Source organism: Anolis carolinensis, chromosome 4 (assembly GCF_035594765.1).
Source record: "Anolis carolinensis isolate JA03-04 chromosome 4, rAnoCar3.1.pri, whole genome shotgun sequence".
Classification (NCBI taxonomy): domain Eukaryota; kingdom Metazoa; phylum Chordata; class Lepidosauria; order Squamata; family Dactyloidae; genus Anolis; species Anolis carolinensis.
This window is the reverse complement of record NC_085844.1, coordinates 24075677-24086441: the sequence shown is the minus strand read 5'-3', so window position 1 is coordinate 24086441 and position 10765 is coordinate 24075677. Positions and strand designations below refer to the sequence as shown.

The 10765-nt window shown below is 42.7% G+C and overlaps 1 protein-coding gene across 1 annotated transcript; it reads right to left on the bottom strand.

Moving 5' to 3' along the window:
- Nucleotides 1-363: 363 nt before the first annotated feature.
- Nucleotides 364-10750, bottom strand: tmem74 (transmembrane protein 74). The gene is made up of 2 exons (XM_003219423.4): nucleotides 10153-10750; nucleotides 364-6881 (listed from the first exon to the last, which is right to left on the bottom strand). Exon 2 carries the CDS (start codon nucleotides 6681-6683, stop codon nucleotides 5760-5762), a length of 924 nt encoding a protein of 307 aa, XP_003219471.2. The 5' UTR covers nucleotides 6684-6881; nucleotides 10153-10750; the 3' UTR covers nucleotides 364-5759.
- Between the last annotated feature and the right edge of the window lie 15 nt (nucleotides 10751-10765).

The window sequence follows — 10765 nt, the reverse complement described above, 5'->3', positions numbered from 1 at the left end:
TCATGTTTCCTCTTAGCCTTCTCTTCTGCAGTCTAAACGTGCCCAGCTCTTTAAGCTGCTCCTCGTAGAGTTTGTACTCCAGACCCTGGATCATTTTAGTCATCCTCCTCTGGACACATTCCAGCTTGACAACATCTCCCATCAATTGTGGTGGCCAGAATTGGACACAGTATTCCAGGTGTGGCCTGACCAGGGCAGAAGAGAGGCGTAGCATTACTTCCCTGGATCTAGACACTAGATCAGAGTATATGTTCCCCTCTTTAACTTTGCCATAACCTTGTGAGGGAAGTTAGGGTGAGAGAAAATAACTGATGCAACATAAGCTTTGTGGCAGGCTAGACATTTGGATGCAGATTTCTGAAGTTACATCCTTTTTATTTTTATTTTTATTTACTTTATTTTGATCCTACCTTTCCCCTGAAATAGGGACTCAAGGCAGCTAACAATAAATATAAACAATGCAAATGTAAAACAATGTAAATGCATTAAAATATAAATATAAAAATTAAAAAGCAGTTAAGCATCATTAAAACCATCAAATATTAAAATGCATTAAAACTCCACTCCAGCCTGACACTCTTAGCTATTGGGAATCTGGAACATAAGAGTTAAGGAAAGACCAGGTGGCAAATTGTACAGAATTCTATGGCTGCATCTACACTGAAAAATTAATGCAGCCTGAAGCCACTTTAACTTCCATAACTTAGTGTTATGGGGCCCTGTGAGTTGGCTTTAAAAGGTCTTTGGCCTTTTCTGCCAAAGAGTTGATTCCTTGGGGTTGTTGTATGTCTTTCGGGCTGTGTGGCCATGTTCCAGAAGTATTCTCTCCTGACGTTTCACCCACATCTATGGCAGGCATCCTCAGAGCCTCTGAGGATGCCTGCCATAGATGTGGGTGAAACGTCAGAAGAGAATACTTCTGGAACATGGCTACACAGCCCGAAAAACATACAACAACCCTGTGATCCCGGCCATGAAAGCCTTCAACAACAAGTTGATTCCTTGCTGAACCACAGCTTCCAGGATTCTATAACACTGAGCCATGGCAATTCAAGTGTTGTCAAACTGCATTAATTCTCTAGAGTTACTCTGGTGAGGAAATGGATGTTGTCAAGTCCTGCTACCAAAATGTTTAGGATGAAGTAAAGAACTGGGGGAGTATATAGATCCTACCTTCCATATACAACAGGCAAAATAATCAGAAAGATAAGACCTATTTGCATAGCAAGAAATCTTGAAAACATTTGCTCAGGATATTTTGAAGGATAATTAGGGTTACTTTACATGCCCCTTGAGATAAGTAGGTGAGTATCACTCCTTTTTTGCACTATGAATAGGTAATAAAATTTTAAATAGTCCCAATCTTCAGTATATTTCCCTTTAAATTCTTCTCACACCTTCATATGAGGAATAAACAACTTCCAAATGCATCAAAATATTTTTCCCTCACCCCCTGCAGGTTTCCACAAGAGTAAAATGAAATTTGGCTTCACAATTGTGTATTTAATGTAGCACTTCATTTGGGGTTCCCAATGCAATGGCTGTTTCACAGTCATGCATGTTTGACCGAGTGCAAGTTCTCTATAAAGCTGCACGTCTTCCTTCTTTGCCTGAGGTTTTAGTGTTCAGAAATAACTTAAAACCTCAGTTCATGAGTGACTGAGCTCAGAAAAGCTACCTTTCAAGGCTACATTTCCCAATTTTCCCAGTGGCCATTCTATCTGAGAGATTTGAGGGATTGTAGTCCCAGAAAAAGTAACACTTCCGACCTCTGGGTTATCTTCTCAAAAGTATGCTCAGGGCAACTGGGACTCATGTGCTCTGGAGAAATGCCAAACCTCAATGTTCAGCATCTCGAAGAGGTGCTGTCAAGAGAATGATTTGTAAAGAAACAGACAGGCTGGCATATGTTGTGCTCTGGAATTATTTGACATTGCACAACAGTTGTGCTCAGGTGACAGTGGCACAAGTGAATTGTGCATGTGGAATCACAGAGCATATGTATGCACATAATGGTGGATTGTGCAGTTTTGACAGCTGCTTTGATTGTGCGTTTTTGCATGAAGGCTGGACAGAATGACCCTTGTAGTGTCTACCAATTCTGATTCTAGGTATCAGAACATGCCCATTCCTATGTTGTGTGCAATGTTGCTATTCCATATGGGACTTTATACCTCAAGCTTTGTGTCACTCTGGTAGGGTTTTCAGACTAAAAACTGGAAATGGCACCTATGCCTTTCATGCTTATGTAGAAGGCATTCTAGGCACCATCTACACTGCCATACAAAATCCAGGTCATCTGCTTTGAACTGTATTATATGAGTCTACACTGCCATATAATCCAGTTCAAAGCACATAATCTGGATTTTACATGGCAGTGTAGATGGGGCCCTAAGTGTTGCTTGACATGCAAGCAGATAACAGGAAACCCCTTCTATAATTCTGTCTTCTACATAATTGGGAAAGATGAAAGAGCCTCTTCAAGTTTTCAATCTGGCAACCCTACTTCCAGCAGATATCTACAACTTGTGGCAATGGAGAATTCCAGCCACGGTGTAGTACTCTTGAGGCTAAGGAAGTGCATGGATTTGAGACCAAAATTAGAACATGAGGACTAAGGACCACTGGAAAGCTATATCCAACACATGCTAGGAAAAAGTGAAATAGCAACCCAGCTCCATTCACTGACCACAGAAGTTACAAAGGGCTTGTTTTACCTGTCCCTATCTGAAAGAACACTTGGCTCTCATTGTAGCGCCTGCTCTCCATCAGGTGTCCCAGAATGATTGATAGGTTCTTCTCCTATCTCCTAGGGTTAAATAAGAGCATCAAACTTCTTTCTTCCAAATATGCAATCCCTATGGCTTGCGTTCATGGAGTGAGCATTTGGGACATACGGGCAGGATATGTAGCTCTTATAGCCAAAAAGATTGTTTCTTCCCCCAAATTTAACTAAGAATAATACTTCAGGTGGTGGTGTTCATTTCCCAAGCCAACTGTCCTAGAGCCCTTTTATCATGTTCTTGATTTCTCAAAACCTTTAAGGAAATGTAGGTTATAAATGTATTCAATGAATCCATTTTTTGTTTGCCTTAAAAGAGTTCTAAATTCAACACAGATTAATGAATGTACTGTATAAAGAAAGAAAAAATACATCTTGGAAAAATGAAGCAACAAAACTCACTCAAATTTAAGAGAAACACTCCTACATTTACAGTTCTTAGATGCTCATCCTGACATTTGATTCTGGTGTTAGTGGCATCCTTTAGAAACTGTCACATGATCTGTTTAACAATTTGCCATTTTTAAAGAATTCATTGGGTTTTTTAAAGAGTGACGGAGTATTACTGTTTATATGAAGTGCTGGAAAATGACAAGTAATGAAGTCTCAGTTAGATCCCTGTGAAATGTCATAGGGGATATTTACTATACAATAGGAATGCTAGCACAACTCTGCCTGGATATGGCCAGTATCAGACCATAATAATCTTTTTGAGACAGTGCCAGCATAACATAGAGCAGTGGTTCTCAACCTGGAGTCCCCAGATATTTTTGGCCTACAACTCCCAGAAATTCCAGCCAGTTTACCAGCTGTTAGGATTTCTGGGAGGTGAAGGCCAGAAATATCTGGGGACCCCAGGTTGAGAACCACTGACATAGAGATGTGTGCATTTGATTAGGATTCTGGAGACCAGCGTTCAAATCCCCCTTGGCCATGGAAACCCACGGGGTGACCTTAGGCACACCACACTCTCCCAGCCTCAGAGGAAGGCAAAGGCAAATCTTGAACAAATCTTGCCAGGAAAACTTTACAGTAGCTTTGCCGTGGGGTGGCCAAAAGTCAGAAATGACTTGAAGGCAGACAAGTTCTCTTCAGGAACAAGATGCAATTCTAAGAATATTGGGTCAGGCGGAAAACCAGGCTCATCATTTGTTATATGTGAACGGCACTCTCAAGAAAGAACAGTCTCACACATCAGCACCAGTATTATGCTTCTTCTGGAGGACAAGTTTGCATAGACTTCCTTGGGGCTGGCATCCAGTTTGTGGAATACCTTTCCTTTAGAGGTCCACTGGAAGTCAACTTTGACTTCATTTCAACACCAAGTGAAAAGATGGCTTTTTTATTAAAACCTTTTGGAGCTAATTGAATTCCCTCCGAAATTGCATTACCTAGTTCAAAACCCTTCCAATAAATTGTTTAAAACTCTTTGTTTAGTATGATTTTTGTTGTTGTTCTTGTTGTTGTGTATCTTCAAGTCATCTCTGACCTATGACAACCTTCACGTGAACCTGTCACAAGTTTTTCTTGGCAGGATTTGCCTTTGCCTTCCTCCGAGGCTAAGAGAATGTGATTTGCCCAAAGTCACCCAGTGGGGTTCCCTGGCATAGCAGGAATTCAAACCCTGGTCTCTAGAATGCTATTGCACCACACTGATTCTCATTCTGTTTGATTGCTTTAAATGTTGAGTTATTTTAAGCAGTTTAAATTGATTGTACTTCTACACCACCCTGAGATCCAAGAAGATGGGACAGGATATAAATAGTTTAATAGAATAAATAATAAATAAATAATCAACTTCGCTGAAAATCTTTGCCCTTGATTATTACATACAAGGCAACCTGCAGTAAATGTGACACCTTACTTCCATTGGAAAGCACTGCACTGCACTGCTCCATCATCAGTTGGGGATTACTGATTCTCACATGCAATGTATCTGTGTTAGAAGCTTCCATCACCCTTCAGTACTTTCCAGAGCAACTTCAGCCTAGTAGGTCTCTCACTGAATATGGTCCCCATCCTATTCCACTGCCTCTGCTACCAGTTTCTTACAGTGCCCCAAGACAGTGAAATTGCAAAGAGTTGTGTAAAATTAAAATGGAAGTTACCAGTGGGGAGCCACGATTTAGATTTCCCATAAAGCTCCCATATCACCATGAAAACTGTATGGTGGAAAATTAAAGTGGCAGGTCTCAACCCCCCACTGAGTGCAGCCCGAGGGTGCCAGTAACCCTTTTACTGTTCCTGTGCTCTGGTTTAACTACTGCCAATTCGGAAAGTGACTTTTAAGAAGACAGATTATAGTAACATGGAAAAGGCACTCATCCATACCTGGAGCTAGTGCTCTAGGATCCAGAATACCATTATGTTTATTTTTCTTAAATGTCACTTTCCAAGTTCTCAGTTATCCCCACTGATGAACAAAGAGCCTATCCAACCAGATGCCCACATATATATATTGACTAGTGAACAACACCAGTTTCACTGGTACATACTGAATGTTTTCCAAGAGCTCTGTGGGAGCCACTGTTATGGTGCATCTACACTGTAGATCTAATGCTGTTTGACACCAATTTGACTGCTATGGTTCAATGCTATGGAATCCTGGGAGTTGTAGCTTTACAAGGTCTTTAGTCTTCTCTTTCAAAGAATGCTGGTGCCCTGCCAAACTATGAAGCCTAGGATTTCATAGCATGGAGTCATGGAGTTGAAATGGTGTCAAACTGCATTAATTCTACATTGTTGATGCAACCCTTACTGAGATCTTATTTCAAACTTGATAATATAGATTAATTTTATATTATCTCTCTTTTTTGTCTTTTTGCCCTATATAATGCACATTTTCCATTTCAATGTACTAGGAAAATAGGCTTCTTACAGACATTACGAGCTCTTTTAAATTTAGCTTGCTTTATCAAACAGGAGGAAAAATTCCCCAGCTCCCATTCTATCACAACCTCAGAGCATCAAGGCCCACCTAACTATCTATGGCAAGTGTATCCTCTTCAACCAGCGACAGCTCCATGTTATCATTCGGAGAGGATTTGACCCGGAAATTGAAAGAGCCATACAGTCTGGCCGATTCTTTGGAAGCTGCGAACCGGTGACTCCTGTAGAGTTCGCCTTTCCACATGGACATCATGAGTAAACTGGAGAGCACCACACCCCCCAGGGTCAAGAGGCAGAGCCCTGCGATCACACACCTGTCCAGGTGAGCCCCAATTCTGGCGCTCTCATTCTCCAGCCGCTCCATCTCCCTCGCTGCCACTGTGCTGGGGTCCACAGTCACATCCCTGGGAATCACATAGGAAATGATCACCAACAAAATCCCAGTAACCAGGAAGATGATGGCACTTACAAATCCATAATCAATGGACTTGCCACCAGCAGCTTCCGAGCTGGCCTCATCATCTTCCTCGGAAGCCAAGGAGGCTGGGTCATAGGGCCACTCAAGGCTCATCTCTCCACAAGGATCAGGATGAAGATCTGGGTTGTGGCAGCAACTCTGGTGGGCTGGGCTTCTCTTGTGGTCTAGATTGTTGACGTTCTCATCCACGCAGGTGAAGGAGGTCTCTGATTCGCAACAGCAAGCTCTCTTTTGGTCCTTTGCTATATTTTCTTGTAGAAGGCTGGGATGACAGACAACCTCAACTTGCGAGGTTAGTGATGATGCACCGGCAAAGGAATGAGAAGGACCAAACATGTCTTCTTGGGGACCCCTCCTGGTGGCTTTGCTGTGCCCCTCACAATATTCAGCCTCCATAGCGGGTGGCTGAGTCTGTCCCTCTCTTTCATTGGGTTGCCCCCAATATGGGGGAGAGTGCAAATTTGGGTCTGCGCTGTAGCCCCGATCCGTCTGACTGTTCTCCATGGTGAAGTACACTAGATCCACATGTGCCATGGGGGCACCACTCCAAGAAGCCACAACTTGCCATTGAGAAGCCCACGATCCAGCAGAGACGGTTGTTCACAACTTCACCATCACTCAGGCACTGAGAAGAAATCTTCTATGCTCCATACAGTCACTCTTCCTTCCAGGATTCTCTTCCAGCCTCTACCCAATTAAACAAATTTCTTTGGACGTACATTTCTTTTCAATCTGCGAAGGCAAAAAGGGGATCGGGAAGGGCAAGGAGGGGAGGAGAAATAGCTTCATCAACCCAAGACATCATTAGACAAAGAGAAGTGTAGCAGAAACATAATATAGACTGGAGTCATTATTCTGATTTTGTCTCTCCGCGTGTGCATAGTGGCAGAGATTGTGGTGAAGGGGGAGACGACAAATGTGATTGTTTTAATCAAGCACTTAGAGCTGAAATCCGCTCGCTGATCTAAAAATCTATTAGGAATTCTAATCAACCTTTGACACTAGTATCCAATTACAGGAGGAATAAATCGCTGTGTGGGTGAAGGGGGAAATATCCATAGAGATTGCCTCTCCAGGTCTCAAGGGCAGAGCAGTAACTGATCTGAGAGTGGAAAAATTACAGGAATCATTGGGAAGGACAAAGTCAAAAAGTGAGCACACTGCCCGGCCCTTTCATTCCAATGTCGAGTCTAATTAGGAAGAAGCCAGCAAATCCCCTGTAGCTCAGTAATCCAGGATCTCTCTTATTCTCCTGTGGAAATCGGATAATCCCAAGAGAAGGGAAAGCAGCACTTTCCGAAAGCCGATCTCCAGCCCTGATTAAAAACAAATAGCATTCGCAATGAAATTATGCCTTGAAGACGGATGTTTCCAAGAAATGGATGCTAAGTCTCCTGCTGCAATTAGAAGGAAGAGGGGAAAATAGAGATGGGAAAACTCTGGGAGCAGAAAAGAAAAGCCCTGTTCGTTGAAAAGGGAAAGGGACGCAATCCTCTGCAGACTTTAAAAAATGTGTGTTTGGGAACTACAATAAACTTTCAGTTAACTGGAACCTAAACAACCAGAACTTACAAGCAACTAGCAAAAAGAACTGGAAAAAAGAATGTTGTTGAAGACTTTCATGGCTGGAATCATTGGGTTGCTGTGAGTCTTCCGAGCTGTATGGCCATGTTCCAGAAGCATTCTCTGCTGATGTTTCACCCACATCTATGGCAGGCATCCTTAGAGGTTGTGAGGTCTGTTGGAAACTAGGCAAGTGGGGCTTATATATCTATGGGAGAAGGAACTCTTGTCTGTTTGAGGCAAGTATGAATGTTCCAATTGGCCATCTTGATTAGCATTGAAAAGCCTTGCAGCTTCAAAGCCTGGTTGCTTCCTGCCTGGAGGAATCCTTCGTTGGGAGCTGTTTACTGGTCCTGATAACTTTCTGTCTGGATTTCCCCTGTTTTCTGAGGGTTGTTCTTTATCTGTCCTGATTTTAGAGTTTTTTGATACTGGTAGCTGCAAGGCTTTTCAATGTTAATCAAGTTGGCCAATTGCCTCAAGCAGACAAGAATTCTTCCTCAAAACTTGGACTTTCCACCGATATATAAACCCCATTTGCCTAGTTTCCAACAGACCACACAACCTCTGAGGAAGCCTGTCATAGATGCGGGAGAAACATCAGGAGAGAATGTTTCAGGATATGGCCATACAGCCCGGAAAGCTCACAGCAACTCTTAAAAAAGAATGCTTTACATAAAAAGGCTGTTTTTATAATACAGTAAAACAATGGCAGGGAACTGCAACATTTGTTACAAACTGAAGCTACGGCTAATTGACTGCATTTACACTCTGAGGAGTCCTATAGAACTACTCCAAGACTACAGAGACTTTGATTTGTTTTGACTCCAAGCCAGGTTTGAGCCAATTGATTTGTACACTGATGTATTGAGTGTTACAGCATATTACATGCCATTTTGAAGAGACTGAATGTACACATACTGTGCCGCTAACAAACTTTAGTTGGAGTCTTGTTGATATATGTCTGATATATGTTTTATACTGAAAACTGCTCTGTGTAGCAATTAAATCTGGATGATTGCAGTCTATAAATCTTTATACTCTGTAAGTTGTGACTGTGTGCCACTACAGCTGACAGAATTTGATCATTAGTTGTATTATTATTTGTATTATTGTTAACATTATTATATATATGATGCTCTAATATACATATTGTGTTCTATGTTTTGAACCTTTATTGTGGTGCATATTTTACATATATTGTTTAGAATAGACAGCTGTGTTTAGTTATTATTATTAAGTCCAATCGTGTCCGACTCTGGGGGTTGGTGCTCATCTCCATTTCTAAGCCGAAGAGCCGGCATTGTCCGTAGACACCTCCAAGGTCATGTGGCTGGCATGACTGCATGGAGTGTTGTTCCCTTCCTGCAGAAGTGATACAGTAGAGTCTCACTTATCCAACATAAACGGGCCGGCAGAATGTTGGATAAGTGAAAATGTTGGATAGTAAGGAGGGATGAAGGAAAAGCCTATTAAACATCAAATTAGGTTATGATTTTACAAATTAAGCACCAAAACATCATGTTATACAACAAGTTTGACAAAAAAGTAGTTCAGTATGTAGTAATGCTATGTAGCAATTACTGTATTTACAAATTTAGCACGAAAATATCACGATGTATTGAAAACATTGACTACAAAAATGCGTTGGATAATCCAGAACGTTGGATAAGCGAGACTCCACTGTACCTACTGATCTACTCACATTTGAATATTTCCGACTGCTAGGTTGGCAGAAGCTGGGGCTAATAGTGGGAGCTCACTCCGCTCCCCAGATTCAAACTGCCATCCTTTCAGTCAGCAAGTTCAGCAGTTCAGTGGTTTAACCTGCTGTCACCAGGGGCTCCTATGGTACTAATTAGGCCAATTTTAAATAGTCACTCTCAAGCAACCAGAAACTACATTTATCCAGCATGTACCAATTCTCATGGATGCTGTTAAACTGAGAGTCAGTTCTATTTTTTAAAATACAGTGAGTCTCACTTATTCAACATAAACGGGCTTGGCAGAACGTTGGATAGGCGAAAATGTTGGATAATAAGGAGGGATTCAGGAAAAGCCTATTAAACATCAAATTACATTATGATTTTACAAATTATGCACCAAAACGTCATGGCTTTTAATCCTCTTGGTAGTTTTAACTTTCTTGTTCTGAGCTTTTATTTGTGCCTGTGCTATTTTATATTATTTTGCAAACAGCCTGGAGTCCCCGCGTGGGGGGAAAGGCAAGGGTGCGGGTTATAAGGACTGATTAGAGTAGGAGTTGTAGCAACAACAAGAAGGACAACACTTTTCGGAGATGCCCGTGCCGCAGGTGTGTGCGATGGCGTGACCCTCTCGCCTTCCAGACCCAGCGCTCTCCTCTCTTCCACTCTCTCCCCACGAAGTGTGGGCAGCTCTCCTCCCGGGAAAGTCCTGTCCGGCTGGGCTCCCTCCTTACCTGTCCCTTCCCCGGACTGGCATCCTCCTCACCGCATCCTGGGCGCATCCTGGCTCCTTCGCCAAAGCCGCCGCTCCAGAAGCGCTGCCAGGCGCCGCCGCCGCCTCTCCCACGCGAGACCCTCCTTCGCCTCCTCCTGCTGCCTCCCTCGGGCGGGAAGGGAGGGGAAAAGAGACACAGACAGAGAGAGGACTGGGATGCGCCGGCAGGGAGGAGGCCCCTCGGTGAATTCTGGGAGATGTAGTTCCCTAGCCTCCGCCAAACCCAAGTCGCACTTGAACTTCTCTGGACACCCTTCCTTACCTCCCTCCTTCCCTGTTTATGATTACCTATCTCTATCGGTCTAGCTATCTAGATATGTCTGTCTATCTGTCGTGTGTGTCGATGTGAGTTTTCCGGGCTGTATGGCCATGTTCCAGAAGCATTCTCTCCTGACGTTTCACCCACATCTATGACAGGCATCCCCAGAGGTTGTGAGGTCTGTTGGAAACGAGGCAAGTGGGGTTTATGTATCAGTGGAATGTTCAAAGTGTTCTTGTGTATGTTTAAATACTTTATATCTATCTAGAGACAGTATAGCTATAGATATAGATGTCTGTCTATCTATCGTGTG

Coding starts and splice junctions, on each gene's coding strand:
- tmem74 (XM_003219423.4), bottom strand. CDS start 6,683: ATGGCACATGTGGATCTAGTGTACTTCACCATGGAGAACAGTCAGACG.